This window comes from Parasteatoda tepidariorum, chromosome 11 (assembly GCF_982258835.1).
Source record: "Parasteatoda tepidariorum strain Cologne lab strain chromosome 11, Ptep-v5.0, whole genome shotgun sequence".
Lineage (NCBI taxonomy): Eukaryota > Metazoa > Arthropoda > Arachnida > Araneae > Theridiidae > Parasteatoda > Parasteatoda tepidariorum.
In genome coordinates, this window is record NC_141765.1 from 80,364,082 (window position 1) to 80,388,098 (window position 24,017).

The 24,017-nt window shown below is 26.6% G+C and overlaps 1 protein-coding gene across 1 annotated transcript in view; it reads right to left on the minus strand.

The window, feature by feature from the left end:
- LOC107455833 (uncharacterized) overlaps nucleotides 1-23,297 on the minus strand; it is a 192,235-nt gene extending 168,938 nt beyond the window's left edge. The window contains exon 1 of the mRNA XM_043044639.3: nucleotides 23,155-23,297. Within this exon, the coding sequence (XP_042900573.2) occupies nucleotides 23,155-23,165 (11 nt within the window). The 5' untranslated portion in view covers nucleotides 23,166-23,297. The remainder of the gene's footprint in view (nucleotides 1-23,154) is intronic.
- Nucleotides 23,298-24,017: the final 720 nt, after the last annotated feature.

Consider the following 24,017-nt stretch of genomic DNA (forward strand, 5'->3'; position numbering starts at 1 on the left):
GACGATGTATAATATATATTCGACGATTAGATAAATAAGGCGATATATTATATAAATATAGAATATTTATTATATCAGGTATTATATTAATATATTATAATAATAAGACCCACTTATTAGAGGCACTGTAATGTCTTAATAATCGCATGTTTTGCACGAGTTTATATTCAATGCTTTTATACTTAAACATACATGGTTTTTATTCACGAAATCTTTTTACATACTTCCTATTTTTATTTATTTTTAGCATACTGCATTACAATGTTAAGCAATTGATACACGAACGCAAACAAGTGTAAACCGGTTTCAGCCGCTTAAAAACAATAAAGCTGTAATGAGATTTTACATAGAATCTTATAACACGTCTAATAATTTATCCAGGGACGGTATATTATTTTAATTATATAAAGTATTTCAATCTTTAATTAATTCCCTATTCTAATATATTGCGTGGATTACATAAAGAAAGAAATCAACTTTAAATGATACCATACCTAAATATCATTATTATACAATTGAAGATATTTTTATTACAGTCATAATAATTTTAAAAACATTATTAAAAAAAAAGCAAAAGTCTTTTTATAGCTATTAAGAGGAAAGGTGCGACAATGAATGCTTTTAATTTCCGACGAAATAAAAATTTTGAAACAATGTTGAAAAAGAAAATGGAAAGTATCGTTAAAAAGGAATGTTTTGAAAAAGAATATTTAATAAAAAGCCATTAAAGAAAAAGAAAATTTATTGATCATTGCACATAGCTTTTTCCATTGTGAAATGGCTTAGATTTGTGACCGAAACTAATGGTCATCTTAAAATGCAAAACTTTAAAGGGGAAAAAAAGTATTATTGTCTATGATTTAAAGATATAATCATAACTGCCAAAGAAACGTATTAAAGAGCACTTTCGTATTCTAGTAATGATTCTTTTTTAAGAATCTTTCAAATGGATTCAAAAAAGAGAGAGTTAACAGATAGAGTTTGAAAAACAAATGCAAAGCTTTTCTTTAAGATGAATGTAAAGGATTTACTTTTTTGGAGCAAAAAAAATGTCGATTCATCGGGCTAAACTGCTGTAGTTATTTTTTCTTTACATCAATTAAAGAAAAGATTTGAAGCTCGCTTTGTGCTTATTGTTAGGGATCGTATAATAATTAACGGGGGAAACATCTGATGTATTTTTAAAAGAGACGTAATTTTTTCCTTATATTTTATAAATACTTCAATTTTTCGCTATGATGATAATTTTCTGATCACTCTAATTAAAGAGTTTATGACAACAGAAACTACATTTACAAATTGTTTTTTAATCATTTTTTAGAGCGTGATCTTTACATCTCCTCCGTAATTCGAATCCTTCTATACATTATTCCAGAGATCGAGTTTCTTACATACCCTACGGGGCATTCTTTTCAGGGCATTATTTCCAATTCCAAATTAATATATATATAAATTGTAAGTCTAGGATATATGGCCATTGTCACTTTAAATCAAAATAAAAGTAACTAAGAACAGGTATACGAAAAATCTTTCTGCATATTTGAAATTTTCACACCAGTACTCAAAATATTTTTTTATCAAAAAATAGTGAAATATTGAGAATAAATATGAAGAAAAAAAATTTTAAATTTAAACTTACAAGTGGAGATCTCTCCTTAATGTCAAGGAGAGATGACCATCTAATAAAGTAGTTGAAAAATTAATTTAAAACTTTGAAAAAATAACATTTGCACAATTAACCATGAACAGCTTACGATTAGTTGTAAAAATAAATGTTAACATGGAAAATAAGTAAAAGTATCGAAAAAGTAAATCCAATGTACAGATTTAATCCATCAACGTAACATAATTTAGATAAAGGTTTTCGAAATATGTACAATCGCAGAATAAAAAAAGGAGCATCCTGAATAACTTTTGATCTAATAATTGGATCTTTACGTTCTAGAGCTTAATCTTAATGGTTCAAGAGGGGGAACTCAATCACGCTAATTAATTAATGCAGACGATATATTTTTAAGTTACGAAATCTGACACAAAAACGCACTTTCTCTGAATAAGCACTTTTTTTTCGATGGATTTGGATTTTTGACCTACAGAATATAGCAGCAATCTGAGAAATATAGTCATAATAGTTTGATTATGAGAGCTGTACAAAGTTTGAGCCCCTAACTTTACTTTTTGCGTATTTCACCACATTTCGAAAATTTTTTAAGCGGATTAAAAAAAAAAATTCACACTATTATAAAATTTGTTTATCCAAAGATAATTCCTTGCAAGTTATAACTTTTAGTAAATATTTATTATTTTCCTTTGTTATTATTATCCTCTGTTGTTCTACATGTTCTGTTAATATCAAAACACCTATTTGGCACTTCTGTTGAAATTCTTCTTTTGAACCTATAATTACTGGTATGTCTATACAATGAAAATTTTCTCCTAAACATGAAGACCAAACTTAAAGCGTCGTTTCGACATTTCTTTTTATTCTAGAACGATGACTGGACAGTGATTACTGTTTTAAAATAAATGATTTTTCTTACTAATATGAATCTTCTATAATATATAAAGGTTTTGTCATTTTATAAAGGCTATGTAATGAAAGTATAAAATTCTATAATACGTAATAGAGTATAGGCCTAAATCTAAATATTAGCCTATATTAGCCTGAATCTAAATTTGCAACGACATTTGACAGTAAATACTACTTTTGGGGAGAACTTTTACAGAGTTTGATAGAGAGTTAATAGTACTTTTAGACTTATTTTTACAGAGTTTAAGTAGAGAGAGCTTAGAGAGATTAGAGTTGGTTAGAGATTATCTGTAACTTTATTACAAAACCAGAATGTTGAGTTAAATCTTATCACAATGTTTGTTAAGTATAAGATTTAGACAAATTTTCCAGTCGTATTGGAAAAAGAGGGGGGGGGGGGGTGGTAGTTGAAATTTCTAACTCCGACTTTAACTTCTTTGAAATTTTCACAACTGAGGCAGTAAAATTTAAAAATGTATTTGTATAAAATACTGAAATTGGGCCACACCATACTGAGAAAAAAATAGGGTCAAAACTATCAGAGTATGAACTACCAGAATATAAACTATCAGAATTTACCATGTTTCTGATTCCATGGAAAGACTAAAAAGGTCGGTAATTTTTAGCAAAGCGCTTTGGTATTGATTTTAGAAAAATTAACAGCAAATTATGGTTTTATAATAAGTGAAAAAATTTGATAATTATACCATGATATGTTGGAGTATAGCACAAAAAATATGCTTTCCGTCTTTATATTTTTTACTGAATGTGTAGTAATAAGAACTATAATTTTGAAAACCATAGCATCTGATAAACTTACTATATGGACTGAAATTTCACCAAACGAACAGTGGTTTAAATACCGTATATTTTGATTTTATTAACCAAAATTATGATTGTTGCTTTGTTTGTTTTTTACCAGAAATATCATTACTAATCGTGCACTATTACAAATAATACATTCTATTGATATACACTCATCTTTTTAATTTACTTTTCACCTTAGTTAAACATATTTGATCTTAGAACATATGAATCAAAGGATTACATATAATAATCTATTTATTAATACAAATCAATAGTTCAATCATAAGCTCAAAAATGTTCAAAGTTGTTTATCATAAGTCAAAATTTAAATAATTGTCATAATATTATTTGAGTAAATTTTTTTTTATATAATTAAAAATATCTGTGGAAATAACTTTCATAAAATTAAAACCTTCTTTTAATATAAAATCTAACAACGGAATCAAACAAATGTTTCCCACTCCTTCGGCAAAACTTTCCTTAATTCCGATTTAGTATTGAAATGAATAAGGTTTGTTATGCACAATTCTGTTTTAAAACATAAAAGTTAATAATGGTGGAATTTTTTTTTCTGAAGATAATTTTAAAGTAATGATTGCATATTAACAAAATGACAGGTGACAAATCAAAGACAGGTGACAGGGAATCTTATCAAACACTATACTGTTAGAAATTTATCGGAAAAAATGGTTAAATAATAATTTATTGAATGGTTATTTTACCATATTTAATCAAAACAGTCAAATAACCACAAAGAAAATGGTAATCAAACTGTTAAGTTTGAGAAAAACGGTTTATTAAGTGCTTTCACCTAATACGGATAAACAACCAGAATTTTAACGCACCAACTAGAACAACCTAATGAAACTGCTTAGTTCTCTGCTAATCCTTACATATCATAGTCGAGCGGGCTTATCTGTCTATCTAATGACCGGCAGAACTGGAGTTCGAGTCCTAGTGTTGACACCACAATATTTCCTCCATTCCCTTCAACCATAGATATAACCCTATATTAGTCCCTGCCTTCAACACATGAAGAATTTCCAGTGTCCGGCACTCTCCAATGCCCATTACCTTACGAAAATCCGAACTCCTACGTCTAGTTAAATAAAATTAAAAAAATTTGCGCTTTTGAAAAATGCTAGTTGTAAATGGTAAAAAACCGTATAGTTTTGTATTCATGGTTTTATAACCATACTTTTTGTAAATGGTTTCAAAACCATAAAGGAAAAAAAATGTTCTTTACGGTAAGCTTTACGGAAAATCGAATGGACAGACAGCTGCCAGTTATTTTATCGTAATTTTAGAGTGAAAATTTTAACAGTGTGAAATAGACATTTATGCCTGACGAATGTTTATAAAATATGCTTAAAAAAATATTATTCTTGTTTCGCTCTATGCTAAGCATTAAATGATCCCACATTACCCTTTATCAGCTAAAAAAACTTTTATAATTCTTTTTCGTGCTCTTCTTCTTCACGGCCACCTATCTTCATTGCAAGTTCTGTCACTATTTTAATCCACAGCCTGCGTTACCTTCTAAAATCGATTCTGATGCTGTTTTCACATCGTCTTACATAATATTAGTTGAGAATCAGTCGATAAAGTATTCCCTTATCTTTATGTTATTTCTTTCTTTTGTATGATCTTGGTTTTCACAGGAATGAATTTCCCAAAGAATCTCCTACTTTAAAAAAAAAAAAAATTCCTCTTTTGAGAGTTTTGTTCTTAGGTATTAAGTTGTAACCCTTAAAAAAATAATTTTTATCTGAACACAAGGGCGACAATTACGAATCGTCATTCAAACACTTATATTCAACAAGCACCAATACATTTTTGTTAATTAATGTCTTCGTTATCGAAATTAAGCTATCTGACTAAAGCTCAGAATTGGGAGTGCTTAAAGTTTTTACTTTACTGTCTATCTGAATTTTGAATAATGGAAATGATTTACAATTTTTTAAGAATCTAGCAGACACCCAGTTAGGAACGTGGATGTAACTACTACTTTAGCATTTTATCAAATCTAAAAAGGATTTTTTTTTCAATTTTGATTTTTAAAAAATCGCATTATAAAATAATAAACACGTTTCATTGAATACACTGGTGTAGGAAATTATAAGAAATTGCAGACTTTATCTCTAGAACTACTGCACCGATTTTAATGAAATTTATATACAGTGATACAATATAAAACTAATAACTATTCAACAATTGCAATCCACACGCATGATCGTGCATAACACTCGTTGGAATCGGAAGGTATGAAACAGCAGTTCCAGAATAAACAACAAAAAAATGGATTACAGGTATACAGGCCTTGCAGCGTGATTTCATACTTAAAATAAGACAGTCTATCATTTCCTGTGGCAATCGGCCTGAATTGTCCTGTATCAATTTCATACCTTCCTACTCCTACGTGTGTTCAGCACGATCATGCGTGTGTATTACAATTGTTGAATGGTTATCTGTTTTATATTGTATCATTGTATGTAGACATGAAATTTCATTAAAATTGGTCCAGTCGTTCTAGAGATAATCGAACAGGTCTGCAAATTCTCTTAATTTCTTACAACAGTGTATTACTCAAGTTTTTGAAAAACTCATATAAATTGGTTTAAGATTGAAGCAGACTGTCGATGCTTAGAACCATAATATGACTTCAATTTTCTACTCTTAAATATTATTTCCATTCAAAATCTCCCCTTAGATCGCGTAAGCAAGCTTCTTTACAAAATAATATTGGAACAATATAAAGATGACAGCAAACTACAATGATATTATGGTTCATTATGCTCAAAAATGTTAACACTGTAATATGTTACTACACTGAGAAATAATATCGTCAAAACTACCAGAATACAGTATAATTTACTGCATTTCTGGATCTGTGGAAACACCAAAACACTAGGTAATTTTTACCGGAGCGCTTTAGTAATGATTTTAGTAAAATTAACTGTAAAATATGGTTTTATAACGTGTGATAAAATTTGGTTATCATGATACCTTAGAATATGCTACATTTATCATGATTACTTGGAACGTGGCATTAAAACTATTTATTTGGTTAAATTTAATTTTCGATTTCGCATTTTTCACTATATGAGTGATAAGAAGAACTATAATTATGAAAACCGTTACAATGTGAACTAAAAAATTATTAAATGAATGATTTAAATACCGCATACTCTGGTTTAATTAACCAGATTTTTTTTACCAGAAATGTCACTCCTGTACAGTACGGTAATTTTACCAGAACTCTCTTCTCCGCATTGAAGTTACCTTTGTCTCAACCTTATGCATAAAAATAAACTTTTATTTTTAAAATAAATATCTTCTCAATGAATGAAGTTTTTTTCAATGTCTTCTCAGTTGTTAATTTTTATATGCCTAATTAAACATTTTATGTATAATAGGAAAACTTGCTTATATTATAAATAATCCAAAAAACTAAAGCGAGATATATGAAGTTAACACTTCATATGTTTCATAAATTTAAAAGATGGAAAACGTCGTCAAGTTTAAAACATCATTAAATCTTTCCCATCCTGAATAGCGCTTGGAAATGCATCATGCTTTGAGTTGCCTTTTGGCTATCCAATTTTTTCCAGTTTTAATGACTTTTTCTTATTTCCATTTTCTTTTCGTTGCTATCTTTGCGTTTACTTTTTCAAATCTATTTTGATGTCTTCATTCACGTCTGATGAGTCTTGAGAATATGCGCCTATTTTTGAGCGCTTTAAAAAGTTGACTTTTTTCACCTTTAAAAATTACGATGCAAATTTAGCTTTATTAAGTAATTTATCTCTAGTTTATACCCCATTTATGTTGTACTTAAGAAAAGACATATGGAACAGTTTTCCAATATAATCTTATAAAATGTAGGGAAAGCAAAAAATAAACAAAATATGTGTATCCCTATTTACGGTTTACAGGAAGTGCTTCAAAATGAAGTGAAAAAATGTAATCTATTAGTAAATGTCTATCTGCATAATTTTTCGTCATATGTTTTTATTCTTTTTTATCGCAACAGGTTTTCGCATTAATTCAGTGAATTTCTCATTAAACCCATTGAACCATTAGAATTACATAGTTATTATTTTAAGTATAAAAATTGTATTTTTAGAAAGTTTTAATTTGTTACTAGAAGGTTTTATTTATTTATTTTTAAAATTAATATATGCAACGAGCGTTTTTGTTAAATTACTTCAATACTTTTCTCAAATCAGTAATTTATAAATGATTATCTTATTTTTATAATTTACAAAAATCAGGATCAAAATTAGATTCCATTAGTCATTTTAAGTTATATTGATCTATAAAATCTTTTAAATCATTCGGATCCTAACTTAACAAATTCGCGGTTAATTTTTCCTCGATTAAAATGAAAGCGAATACTAAAAAGTTAACACCAAATATAACACTCATTACACACTTTAAAGGGTGTCTCAACACCAATAATTGAGAACACCAAGTTTAGATGCATTTACTCCATTAATGAATTAATTTCGCTAATTGTGGTGTTTGGAAACCGTCAAACGACAACGGTGAATTGTTTACAATTGAGCACGAGAAGGTGAAAACATGTTGCCTGCACATTACACAAAAACAGAAGTTAAATGCTATAAGTGGCATGTATGTTCTTAGTTGTGTAAAAAAAAAAGTTTTTATGATAGGATTTGCATAAGATTACTGTCAATTGTATTAAGTTATTTTGATATATTTGATTTTTATTCACTTTTGTTCTTTCAATCCTAGTTGGAATTCATCTTTGCATATCTGTATGTAAAGTAACACGCTATATTCCGCATAACAAAATTAATGATGGTACGAGTCATTTAATATTTTACTTAGAAACAGCATAAATTGTATAAAAACAATTATAGGTGCTTTCAGGGTCATAAATCTACAGAATTTGTATTGAAATGTATGCTGTTCTCCTTGAGAATTTTTCAACTTTCTCTTTGTTCCTATTTTTATTCTAAGAATTGGCTACCAAAAATAATGGGATGATTTTTACAAATGGTGCTATTAATCATCATTATTTATAATTATATTATTAGTAAAAAAACGAATTTGTCTTGCTTTCTATTATCACTGCAAAGCTTTGAAAATGGCATATGAGGTTTGGATAAAATTGGATAAAAAAAAAAAAAAAAAAACGATTTTGTCTTGATTTCGATTATCACTGCAAAGCTTTGAAAATGGCATATGAGGTTAGGATAAAATTGCATAAAAAAACGATTTTGTCTTGATTTCTATTATCTCTTCAAAGCTTTTAAATAATAAGAGAGAATATAAAAAAAAATATTTTTTAAGGACTGTATTTATGTTTGTGAAGTAAAATATATTTTGATTTCTTCGAAGATAATGTAAAGGAGATAATGAAGCAAAATGTTCTTTGATTTCTTCTAATTTTTTGTAAAACCAAATATTTTTTATTGTTTAAAAAAAGAATTTTTTTCCTTCAAAAGTTAAGGAAATGCATTTAATAACTTTACAGGAAAATTTAAAAAAAAAATAATTATAGATTATATAAGCTCTTTTTTATCGGAATTAACATTCAGTATAACAATGCTGAATCGAATATTAGTAAATTAATATGAAATTATGAATAATATAAATTATGAATTTAAATTTTGTAAAATTCAATTTACGATCAAATTAATGGAATCTTTTTCTATAAACAGCAATAGTCATAAAAATACCCGTACCAGAAAATTTACTAAAAGATTTAACCAAATTCGTACTAGATTTTTGAATTTAATTTACTAACAAATTAAACAATCGTTTAAAGAAAAAATAGTTGAATCATCATTGATTTTTTGTTTAAAGGAATCAAATATAATAAATCAAGACAATAAATATTTATTACTACTCACGCTACTAGCTATTAATTATTAAAAATATCTCATTTATTTATATAATGTTTGATTATCGATATAATCAAAAATGTTTCGTATAATCTGGTGTAGTTTTTGCTTATTCAAAATATTACGCAATAATATCTCAAGAGCATCATTAAATCCAACATTATTTAATTAATAATCTGAAAACTAAAAAGTAGAAATTACAATTATTTTAATTAACAGTTTTTTTTAATTCTCAAGAAGTAATTCACTCGCTTCCAAAGAAAAAAAAATCAATTTTTCTATCAGCGCAATTTAAATTTAAAACACAATTCAAAAATTTCTATTTCTTATCTCTTCAACTGTTATTTTTATCCGATTTTCAATATAATTATTAAAAGCAATATGAAGCAACTTACATAATTAAAAAGTGACTTAAGACTTTTTACACTGTCAAAATACGATCTGAAAAGCTCGAAACTGTATTTTAAATTTAAAACACAATTTAAAAGGTTCTAATTCTAATCTTTTTAATTTTTATTTATATCCGGTTTTCAATTTAACTATTAAAAGCAATATGAAAAGCTCGCAATATGAAAAGCAATATTAAAAGCAATATGAAATCTCGTTGAAAAGCTCGAAATTGTATTTTAAATTTAAAACACAATTTAAAAGGTTCTAATTCTAATCTTTTTAATTGTTATTTTTATCCGATTTTCAATTTAATTATTAAAAGTAATATGAAACAACTTAAATAATTGCAAAGTGACTTAAGACTTTTTACACTGTCAAAATACGCTCTGAAAAACTGGAAATTATTTATAAAAAAGAAAAGAAAGAATGGAAATTCTAATTTCCTGTAACGTTTGAATTCTTTTCGATCCAGTTGTAAAGTTCTATTTGGAAGAGAGGATCGACCACAATAACGGCTTTTGTAAAAGGAATCCCTTGTAGTCTCTAGCCGTTTGCCTCGCTCCCTTGTCCGCAGAAGAATTGAGAGACAGGCGCGGCAATCGTTTGCCGAACTAGTGTCGGCGGGCGTGCCTCTAGGGATGGCGTTCTAAGTGGAAGGGTGTTTTATTTGAGTTCTGATTACTTATTAATGAAGCTTATGCTCAACTCTCCTTAAAAAATTCCCATTTTGAATTTGCAAAAAAGGGGGGAGGGTTGCTTTACATTTGAAGAGTTTATTTCAGAAGTCTGTTATTGACAGATTTCACAATTTTAGAAAATTGAGGAGTCTCTCTAAAAAATTGGCAATTGTCGTGAAATTTCTTTTTTGTTTTAAAAAATCGTTCCGAAAAATAATTTTGCTTAATAAAAGTAGATAGTTAAGTAAAGTTAAAACAACACAATCAGTAAAAATAAATTAATAAATAAATAAACGGCAGTTTCGTTACTGTTGGCTTCATCTGATCAGGAAATGAAGAATCAGTATGAAATAAAATCAGATCAGGAAATTAACAATCAGTGTAAAATAAATAAAATAAAATCGAAGAATCAATCAGTTTGAAATAGATTAGGAACTAAACAATCAGTATGAAACAGATAAATTAAAAATATTATTTTCCAACAATCCTTTATTTTTTAAACCTTTGTTTAACATAACGTGATTGCAAACGAAAAGTGCGTAGTAGGAAAATTAAAAAATGTAACGATAATATTTTTATAAAAATCAAAATTCAGCAATTATAGGATCGCTTTAAAGAACTGAATTATCATTTTCATCTAATTATTAAACTTAATGTTGAAATGCATTCAATTCGGTGTTTCGAAATTGTCTTACATTACTTTTGCAATGAATTCCCTTCAAAATTGAATAAATAAATACCACATATGTTTGAAGTATTTTAACAACACAGTCTCTCTCTCTCTCACTCTTAAGTTTTTCAATAAAAACTTTCTTCATCATTCTTTGAATTATTCTATACTCCATTTTCATTGCAAAACCCATAAAAGGTAGTTAGAAAATTTTTCCGAAATTTTTTAAAGAGTCTTAATTTTGTTCTAAATCCATGCAATTTACACAGTGTTAACAGTTAGAATACAAACATTATAGCATTAATGTAACTCTTCAATGTTAATTTTTAAACTCTAAAATAATTAGAAGAATTATTATAGATATTTAGAGATTATTTTTAATAAATCAACATTTGAGCGATTTCTAGCCCATCCCTTAACAATTCTTATTCTAACCATGGAGAAAACATGGAGTTCTTGATAAAAATCAGTTAAAGCAGATGATAAACAAATGGTTGTTATGCAGGAAAACATTTTGTTCAAATGGGAAAAAATTTAAATTCATAAACAAAAGTTTGCTTAATTTGTAACTTAAGATTCGTAATAGTAGACAATAAGACATTAGTAAAAATTTTTGAGGGAGCAATTTCTAATAATAATATTCAATTCAATAGGGTAAAACATCCGCTCAAAATAAATTAATTATTAAAAGATTCATAGACAATAATTAAGAGAATTAATAAAGTGAAACAATATTTTATGAAATCATTTTTTATAAAAATTGGAAAAAATTCACTGCATATATCGCGTTGTGCCTAGAAATATATATAAACATATTCTTAAAATGAGTGATGAAACTTGAACACACTTTCATGAGCATTAGAATTAATTAAATGGCTTCATTGTAAAGAATTTCGTTTAAAAAAAATACGTTTGCACTGATTTTTTAGTAAAGCTATTATTATGTTTATATAAATTTTTGCACTTTAATAACAGTTCTGTACCTAAAAATGTATTTAGTTTGCCTCAATACCAAAAAATATACACCAAAATATTTTGCATTGCTAAGAATGAAATCGACAGTTCATTTGCAACATTTTTTTAAATAAACCATATACTAAATTAGTAATTACACTTTATTCATTATTTATAAATATTTATTGTTAATATTATTATTTTACATTTTTCAAAAAATCAGCACCCTTTTTTTAAAGTCATATAATGCTGATTCTTACATTTTTTTGCATCTCAACAGCACCGAAAACAAAAGCAACTACTTTGAGCTTTAACTTATAATTGCAGTAAGATATTATACACGAAGAATCAGTAAAGTTATTTTTACGATACATTATAATGTAAGAATCAGTAATTTAGGGTACATACATACATTAGTCTTTTAATACATTAAGATAAATTTGAACTAAGCTTAACGAAATGGAATCCTAAATTGAATGTTATAAAATTACTTAATACAATTGACAAATTTAAGTAAACCTACGAAAACATAAGTTTCCTTATTACACAACTATAAGGAAAAAGCAAACATGCAATTTACAACAGTTAAATTTTATTTTTTGTGGAATGTTCAGCAGAGTGCGAGCGACAACACATTTTCACCTTCTTCGGATCACTTGTAAACTATCAACCATTGACGTGTTTTGACGGTTTTCAAACTGACGCCAAAATTGGTGAAAATAATTCATGAGTGCAGTAAACCTATCTGTGATCGATCTATTATTGGTATAAAGATTTAACTGCACACTTTAAAGCATGTGTGATGGTTTGATTCTGTAATTACTTGAAATAAAGTATTCATTCATACTATTTTCGTAATTTTTACTCTACAAAATCAGACAGTTAATATACCATATATATATATATTTTTTTTTATAGAATATCATATTTTCTCGCGATAACTTTTCGAAAGTGCCCTCAGCTAAAATTAAAGAGATTTCTTTTGAGTGGCTCTCATAACATAACAAACATAACATTAACAACATATCTTGTTCAGACAAAATAGCAAATCCACCAAGAAATTGTATACAACTGTTTCAATAAATTGATAATCATTCTAATCTAAATTTTTATTAATTTCGGAAAATACTTTTAGGGGAAATAAGTGAAAGCTCCTTAATATTTTAAATAACAAATATGCTAAAATGTGTGCTCAAAACATAGTACCTCTGTCGCATAAACAATGACTAGCGACAGTTCATTGGCAAAAACTAATTTTAATATGAAGAGGAATTTCGATATAATGGTATGAGGAAAAATGGTTATTTGTGTTTAAAGAGTCTACAAATCTTTTATAAACAGTAATTGTTTATATTACGGAACAACAAAAACGTTAGAGAAAGTGACATATCAAATTTTATTTACGTTAAGTGAAATACTGTAGGGTTAATGTGGTTAGTTAATAACGCTCATTTTATTTTTGACTTGAAGTAACCAAAAAAACTGCCAATATTTTATGCCTACGACGTCGTGGCATGCAAATGATTAATAAATCCAAGATGTTAGAATACGAGTCGTCGCACTATTTTGCATATAAGAGGACTACCATGGCCACTGATTTAAATTACTTCACCAGTTAAATTTACTGCTAAATAGCACAATAGTTTTGCAAAGATTATATTTTACAAAACTATTTACCATTAAAGTTAGCAGAATTTTTTGCAATGTACAATTTTTTTACTGTCTATCTTGCATTAAGTTAAAGAAACAAACTTATTCTTAAACTCGCTACATTTTGGCATAAATATAGCTGGCTTATCGCTTACAAAGCCTATACAATATAATTTGCACAGCATAAAGTTTGTAGATGGTAGAAATTAAAGCAAAACTGCAGAAACTTCAATTTGTCTTAACGTCTGCCCATTAGAATCTACAGTTTAATTAATGGTGTTATCTTTTGTCGAAAGCTAGGACAAAGTATCGCTGGTAAACAAAGTTTACTGTCAAAAATTAATACGTTCTTTCGTTTTAATATTTTTCTCATTCCAGAATTTCCGCTAATAACAAAGCAATACTCAGAAATAACTTATTGCAGAGACGAAAATCGCGGTTTTACCAAAAACGCTATCCTGAACAAGTTGAAAATGGGGCTTATAATCCTAGTCAGTTACAAAGAGAAAAAAAGTAGGGTCAAAATAAAACTTGCCGTGTTTCTGGCTCTATGGGGGCACCAAAAAGCTCTTTAATTTTCACGAAAGTGCTTTGGCGGAATTAACAATCAAATATGGTTTTATAATATGTGATAAAATTTGGTAATTTAACATGATACCTTAGAGCATGGCATAAAATTCATTTATTCGACTAAATTTAAAATTTCAGTATTATCATTTTTTATTAAATGCATGGTAATAAGAGCTATAATTTTGAAAACTAGAATTTCCTATGAACTGTTACCCTACGAACGGAAAAATTAACAAATAAATGGCTTAAATACAGTATATTCTAGTTTTATTAACCAGAATCATGTTGTTGTTTTTTTCACTTGAAATGCCATTAACATACAGTAAGTTAATTTTACACGATTTTTTTTTCTCTTTGTAGCATTGCTCTTCGTTCATCTGGAAACTCAAAATTATTTTCCTCATCCTTTTAAATTATTCTAATCCTTTGTCAATAAATATAAAATGCTTTAAATGATGTTAGACTGTGTTATTAGTTAATATATATATATATATATATATATATATATATATATATATATATATATATATATATATATATATATATATATATATATATATATATATATATATATATATATATATATATATATATATATATATATATATATATATATATATATATATATATATATGAATAGAAGTTCTTAGAACTAAAAGAAACATTGCATTTTAAAAAAAAGTTATTCTTAGAAACAAACAACTTTTGCACTAATTATTAAATTAAACTATGGCATGACGTAAATTTTTCAGATTATTTTAACAGTATATTGTTTCCAATTTAGAGCAAATTTTACATACGAATATATAGTGTTTCAATAAAGTGCATATAATTTTCTTAAAAAAATTGATTCATTCCGTAAGGTCATAACATTTCAGATTTTTTAACATGTTTATGAATTTTAAAATAATTAAAATATAAATGAGTAGACATTGCTTTGTTTTTTCGTGAGTATTTATAGTGCAATCAGGGATTATACATCCAACTGAAGCAAGAAGATGCAATTTTTTAACAGTTATTAATAATTAATTATGCAAATTAATATTGCGATTAGCGGTAAATTTTATATGAGAAAATTTTTACGTTAGTCACTATTATAATGTTGAATAAGTGATTATATATAACTGTATAAAAAGTGCACCTTTATGGTCTTAAAAGGTACGTTTAGTTTGCCAAATAAACGCAAAATTTCTTTGACAGAACCGTGTTAGTTCAGGGGATTGAGCGTTCGCCTTCCAATGGGGTGAACCGGGTTCGAATCCCAGCGATGGCTGGTCGATACGAATCCGCATCTGGCTTGCACCGAACACAGTGCTGGAAATATCCTCAGCGGTAGACGGATCATGGGTTAGAGTCTCCTTGCCAACAGGCTAACGGTGGGAAGTTTTCGTGATTTTCTCCGCCATGTAACGCAAATGCAACTTAGTTCCTTAAAAAGTCCTCCACTAAGGCAAATTTCTCCCAATACTTGATCTAAGAATTCCTTAGTCATCTAGATTAGGTTCAAAATTGCAAGGTTACAGAGTTGAACATTAGTAGTCGTAAACCCAGGAAATTGGGTCGGCTGTTCAACAACGAACAAAAAACGTTGAAAAAAAAAAGAAGAAAGATACATCATAAATATTCAAGAATAAAATAAAACAATTTTTGACCAATAAAGGAAATGCAAGTTAAATGCTGTAAGAAATTGTTTATCAGGCTTTAGCTCAGTCTTCCACTCACTAGGATCGACAACAATCAAAAAAAGAATATGATTCATGTATTTTGTGAAGCCACAGATAAACCCAACTGTAGATTCCCGTTCAGAGAGGGGGAAAGAACAATTCACTGCGATTGAGTAACAATTACCCAGGATTTTAGCTGTAAGAAATTCGATCACTGGTTGGGGGAGATTCAGGGCTTATTTCTACAATAGCTTTCAAAATCTCCCCATTCTTAAAGTTGGAGAACTAACTATGTACTTTTATTAAGTACATATTTTTTTATTTCATAAATATTTTTTTCTTAAATATCGATTCTAAAAGTTGTATAATTAGTTTATTCTAATTATATATTTTATGCCATATAGTTGCTAGACTGAAATCAAGAGAATGTCAACAATTTATTCGTTGATGTTATTAATTTATTCGTTGATGTTATTAAATTATTCGTTGATGTTATTAATTTATTCGTTGATGTTATTAATTTATTCGTTGATGTTATTAATTTATTCGTTGATGTTATTAATTTATTCGTTGATGTTATTAATTTATTCGTTGATGTTATTAAATTATTCGTTGATGTTATTATACTTATTCAATATTTCAATATCTGCTGAAGATAAATTATGAGAAACATCAGTACTGCTTAAATGCATACTGGGCAGTGGCACTGAACTTTAAAAAACATTGATATAGGGCATACTGGGGAGTGGCACTTAGTATATATTTCGGACATTTACCAAAACGACAATGTGATTGTCAACAACCATCGGTGGAAGTCAACAGCTACCAATTTACAGTAACATAGTTGATATCAAGTTATATCATAGTTGATATCATAGTTGAATCCTTACAACTTTTTGGTATTTTCCTCATCATACTTATTGCATGGCAGAAAGATTGTGATATATATTTTGAAAACCAGGAACTAGAATTTCAAAAACCAGAATTTCCCGTAAACCGTTACCATATGAACGTGCAAATTACCAAATGAATGGATTAAATAGAGTATGTTTTGATTTTATTAACCAGAATATGTTTTTCTTTTTTCTTAACCAGAATTGTACGAAACAGTTCGGTAATTTTACCAGAATTCTTCTTCATCGTGTAGAGATGCTTATAAGTATGTCAGTCATCTTCTTTATATAAAATTACAATTTTACCCTTTACTATATTGGGTTAAGTAGATTGATATCTACATTTTTGTCAAAGCAAAGACTAACAAGGATATTAAGAGATGTATTTGACACACTATGAATTAAAGTTTGTACAATTAAATAAATAATGCGAAAAGTTACTTATAGGAAATAGTTCCGTAAAGCACATCGTATATGTTTTTAGTGTACTAGTCAAAACTCACAACCAAAAAGTTGTCAAATTTCACAACCAAAAATTCAACTAATACAAGTTATTTAATGGAGAAAATAAAGAAAAATGTTTTTAAGATCAGTCAAATGACAGAGGAGCATTAAAACCTGTCTGATTGTTGGTTTAAACTTAAAGGAGTATCTGATAAACTTCTGTTTTCTCCGTTCATCAAACACGTCCTTGATTTATCAGACTACGATAGCAAATTTTCAACCCTCACTGCCATACTTTTTTGTCTTCATTAAGGGCAGGTATTACAGAACATCCTATATATGAATTTTCAAAAGTCAATTATTTTTCAATCCACGTTGCCACGAGTTAGTTATTATTTTTACAGTTTCCTAAGAATGCAACACAAAAAAAGAGCTTATTTAACCCTGTATATTTAAAATGCTTATTAAAATATGTTTTGTGGATTCATAGCTTTTTATTAATAATAAATGCAATAATTCTTATTCTTTCGAAATTTCTATAAATATGTTATAATAATAACGTTCATCTCAATATCATTCTAATGCATCTAAATATTGTTATAGATTTATGGCGTATAACACTTTGAAACAATCGTTTTCCGCGTTACATAATGGTATCACATTATATAACAAGTTCCATTACATTTACATAACTATTGTAGATTCAAAATATTTGATCGCATGCCAATGGGATTGCTCTGGCCATGAAAAGGTAGCTACTTAAATGATATATATATATATATATATATATATATATATATATATATATATATATATATATATATATATATATATATATATATATATATATATATATATATATATATATATATATATATATATATATATATATATATATATATATATATATATATATATATATATATACACTCACACACACACTCACAAAATTTCATCTCTAAAGAATAAAAATCAAAGAGAAAAAGAAAACAAATTATTATTATTAATGACAGAATTGAATAAAGTAAAGTGAAAAATAATAGTTAAAAAGAATTAAGTTGTCGAATGATTATTTAAACAATTATATTAGTAATATTCGTAATACGATTCTGATCTTAACGCATTAAGTTTAAACTTCAAGCTTAAACTTCAAGGTCAAGTCTTAAAATAATTTACGAGGATTCGTTATTTCTTTTTAAGAATCAGAATTATTCAAAATAATAATAATAATAATACGCAAAAAAAAAATATGAAAATAATTTCACATAGACGCCTTTGACTTATCTCTTTTTCTTTTTTGTATCAACATTTTTAGACTGGTTGTTTTACACACGATTTTTAAGTTAACGTAGCAATTATTTTCATTTCCGTTTAAAACTTCAAGGTCAACTGCTAAAATGATTTATAAAACTTCTTTATTTCTGCTTAAGCTCTGAAATTGTTCGAAAAAACATTTAAAAAAATTCATTTTAAATATGCATATTTTACTGGGGGGTTTTTTCTCTTCTTTTTTTGTATTATAATTTTTACATTCGACGTTTTACAGATTTAGATCTAGATGCAGCAATATTTTTTGTTTCCACTTTAAACTTTAAGGTTCATTTCTTAAATCAATTATAAAATTTCTATATATCTTAAACAATAAAATTTTTCAAAAGAAAAAGAAGTCATATATAGTTGTATATAGTTATCATGTTGATATTTATAGAAGAAAGTATCGTATCATAGTTGTATACATGAAATATAGCTATATATTTCATCTATGCAACTTTAACTTAGCTTTTTCCACTTTAAAACTTCAAGGTCAGTTTCAAAAATAAATAACAAAATATGTTAATTTACAAACAGTAATCGCTTTATATATAATTTATAGATAGCTACTCGCCTTATAGACATGTTTTGTATTTTGTTCTGCATATTTCTTAAATTTTATTTTCCGTTTTTTGCCTAGTAAGTTTTATTTCGTATATTTTTTACTTAATGTGTTCTATTTTCATTAAAATTTTTTTAGTGCTCCTCACACTATTGCATATATATTTTGCTTTGGTTATAGTACTACAATATTTGAAAGCACTCCATTATATCCTTATATCCTTTCATTACTTTGTATTATATATATATATATATATATATATATATATATATATATATATATATATATATATATATATATATATATATATATATATATATATATATATATATATATATATATATATATAATAATCTTTTAAAAATATTTTATTTTTATATTTTTTTTTTCTTCTCTTTTCATTAATCTTTATTATTATACATGTTTTCTCTATATTTTTTGATTTCATAGCTGTTCTTAATTTAACAACACTTGCTTATTATCATTCTTCAAAATCAAGTGCAGCAGTTAAAACAGGCTATTCGAAAATAACGTGCAATTATTGTTAAAAACTTTTATCTTCAATTTGAATCAAATATTTGTTTTGTTTTTGTTTTTTTTCATTTCATTTTCTTTAACTGCGACATTATTAATATTGTTTATTTTTATTTTTTTAACAAAACTTTAAAGCGTTTAAAGTAAAAATCATTACCCTTTAAGTATAAATTCAAATGTTAAATTATATTTTACGTTACACAGCTAGCATTTTGCTTGTAATCAGACGATTGTCATAGATTGTGATATTTATAATTGTCGCCAACTAAAATATCTAAAATTTAAACTCTGAATCATTTAATAAAAGACTTTAAAAAGAAAACTATTTCAGTTGCATGAAAGTGTTCGAAAGCAAGTGAAACATCCGTCTAAAGAATTCCCACAATAGTGGTTATTGAAGGGGGAATTGAGAGGAACCTGTTGCCGTCCCTTGAGGGGATGAATGAAAAAAAAAAATACAATTGAAACGGTACAAAAGATAGAGGATACAAAACATTTATTTCCTCTAGGAAAAGAGTTTTTGTTATGAGCTTGTGTCGGTACTAAATGCATTTTTTTCTTTCAAGATTGGATGTTTTTTAAGAGAAAAATTTATTTTATTAATTACATATTTTATATTTTTAACGCATTTTTAAAATTATAATTTTTATTCACTGATGGATAAGGGAAACGTAAATTAAGTACTATTTGTTATTTCTTTATTACTCATATTTCCAGCACACGTAACTTTTATTTAGTATATTTCTTATATATATATTTTATACTATTATATATTATATGTCTGATATTATTATATATCTTATATTATTATATGTCTTATATTATTACGTATCTTATATTATTATATATCTTATACAAAATTATATTTATTATATTTCTTTAATACAATGAAATCCGTCAATTTCACTACCTGTCGAAGTTGTCCTCGATTTTTAAGAATTCAATTTATTATGCATTATTATTATTATTATTAATAAAGACAAAAAGGATAGAAAGAAAAGTGAGAAAAATGAAGAAAATTAATACGTTTTATTTACTGCACATAAATCATAAAATAAGTTAAAAATATAGAGAAAACATGGAAAATAATGAAGATAAATGAAAACAGAAGAAGAAAATTATCAAAATAAAATATTTTTAAAAATAGTTTTACAAAAAGTTTTTATTTTAAAAAAATATTAAAAAAACAAAATTACACATACACACACACATATATATATACATATGGAGATTAAAAAATTACTCATACATCTCTCAGTTGAACTGACCAATAAAGCAATGCTCCGCATTGGGTTATCAAGTGGTCAAACTTCAGGTTTCTATGATTGTTCATGATATTCCGTATTTGTTGTCCGTTATATATACATATATATATATATATTTATTTTTTTACTTTTCCATAATTTGGAGAAACGAGGTTGCGTGACTTTTAAAAATAAATAACTTTTAAAACTGCTTATTGGTATACATTTAGTCATATATTTTTCGAACTTGCAAATCCCACCTTTTTAAAACATTTTAACATGGCTTCACATTTCACCTTCAGTAAATAATGTAAATATACACTTATTATATTTTTCATTAAAACTAAAGTATCTTGTCGAAAAAAATTTATATAGCTATTATAATTTTTTGAATTTAAGTTTTGTATGTTTTAAAATTAATTAAAAATAAATAATCATTTTTTTATTTTCCCGTATATTCTTACTTTTCTTTCAAGTATATTTAAATAAATGGAACTATAAATAAAAATAAAATGAATGATCTCATAAGAATTGAAGATCCCAAAAACTACATTCCACCCACACCCCCATCATAATAAAAAAAATTAAACTATGCCTAAAATGCTTTAGAAATATTTGCTTTGAGAGTATATAAAAACAATTTCAGCGAGAACAGTTCCAAATATTTAAGTTAGTATGAAATTATTTATTATGGCTTTAGAGGTATGAAAATTTTTTTTTACATTGGGAAATAGAAGATACAATAAAATTTAAAAAGAAAATTTTATAACAAAAAAGAGAAGTTTGACACTTTTCAATAAAATTTTTGATTCGAGTCCCAATTTTTTAAATTTTGCTGTTATTTAATTGTACTTTTATATTTATTATTTTCTATAAAAAAAAAAAAAGAAAAAAAAAAAAAACAGAGGATGAAACTCAGTGATCCCCTGATGAATACTCGTTAGGTTCTTCAAAAGATCGAAACTCACTCTGTTACAAATATAGTAACATGCTACAGTTATATAATTTGAATATAACCAGTTATATGATTTGAATAAAAGTGTTCTACTTTGTTAGTAACAATGGTAAATGTAATGAACAACCCCTACTTTTGTTATAGAAATAAATATAAAGAAATCGTTTTGTTCCCCATTTTTTAAAACTCAATTTTATTTTCATATTTTTTTCTCTTTATCCATTACAAAAATATGAAATCGAAAATAAAAGAAATCGACTACATTATGTTATTTATTGATTGATTTCTAAGTACTGTCCTAGCAAAAACGCAACTTTGAAAAAAGGTCCATGAAACTGAATTTTGAATAAATTTTGAAACTGAATTTTGAATGAATGAATTTTTATTCAATTTTTAAAAAGAATTTGTCGGAGAAACACAAGAATATTTGTGAAGCAAAATAAATATTATTCTTAATCTTCAATCTAGAGAAGAGATAATAGAATAAGAGATAATAGAATAAGAGATAATAAAGTAGGTAATATAGATAGAATTGGAAAACATAATCAAAATTTCTAAATGAAGAAAAAATCAAATGCAATTTTGGAGCATTTTAAAGTTCAGAGAGATGTTTCAAAAGATGTTTCAATTTATTAAATAAAAATTAAGACATTATAAGTATCAATGCAATTTGTATACCTAATTAACCCTTAAAATGTATTAATAGCTTTGTACCATCTTAAAGAAAACATTTTAATATAAAATAATTTTTCTATTTAATTCTGTTTTTAGGGTTTTTAGAAGATTTAAAATACACATTTCAACTTTTTTAAATGAGATTTTTCCGAAGGAAACCCTTTAAATGTTGAATTAACAGGGCAAATTACTAGAACTATTTCCAGGTTGAATAGTGTTTCCTAATTTTATAACACAGAAAAAAAAAAGAAAAAAAACTAATTTGTGGTGCCAGAAAGGGCCCAGGATCAACCTTAACCTAAGTTCAATTTTTAAAATTAAGGCGAGTAAAATTTAGATAACATAAAATATAAAAGATTATTCTGAAATCACTACTCTTTAGCTACTTGCATTTTCAATTGAAAAGTATTTTGTTTAAAACCCACGCAATAATTTTAAATTACATTCAATTAATAAAAAAAGGGTTACCATTTATTTGCAATATGATAAAACAGAAAAAGTGAGTTTTTAAAAAAATTTACTTATTAACTTAGTTATTCGGAGCAATTAAATGAATAAGTTTAAAAAAATAATTATGTATTTTATTTATTTTAGCAACGAATGTTTGAATATTTTTTTTATTTACAATAAAAGTGTAAGAATTGAGAGGTCATAGGAAAATAAGATATTCTCAAGATGTTAAAAAGAAAAGAAAATAGGATATCTTTTATGTGGACATAATAAATGGAAAATAAAAAGAAAGTGTACTTACAAAATGGCCATCAAGACTATTCAGGACTAAGGATACGACAGTCCTGTGTTTGCATCACCTTATGTCGGTCTGTTCGTTTGTCGGACTTTGTTCAACTCACACAACAATGGATTTCTCCAATAGGAGAAGAGCTTCTCCTTTCTACTCCAATCGGAAGGTTAGAAGGGAGGAGCTCTAGGTGGTTACACACCAATGGTGAAGGTTGAAAACAGTCGAAAAAGATTGTCACACCTCATCCACCCCAGCACAATCATTGGTACAAACTTTTCTATTTCCTGAAAAGAAAAAGATTTTCAAGTATTATTTCCGCCTCTAAACTCATAAGTAAATGCTCTTGCAATTGTTATTCAAAATTATAACCAAATAACAATAGGTCGTCCATTCCAAAGATGCGAGCAAAATAAAATTTCTATTGCTTTTATGAAAAAACGAGATTTATTTCTTTAGCGGAGAATATTTATTTTGTGAGGGATAAAACGATTTATTTATATAGAATTCTGATGCAATGGTTTTTTTTCCGACAAGGTTTCTTTATACTAAACTCGACAGATCAATCATTTGGAATTTCTTGTTTGAATGGACAATTGAAAATGAAAAATAATTATTTAATACAATTCAAAAATAACCTTTTGAAGATTCTTCAACAAACCTTTTTTTTCGGAAGCTATTATTTGAAAACTAGTGTTTTCTGTTATAGAATACTTTGAAGTTATAATTGAACATTTTTAACAATTTTAATTTAGAAAGTGTATACTAAAGTAGTACTTCAAAAAGAAGAGAAGTAAAGTAATAATTTACTTAATACAAAAGAAGCCAATAATGATGAGCAACTAGATTGTGACAGGTTTAATAAATCTTTCTGG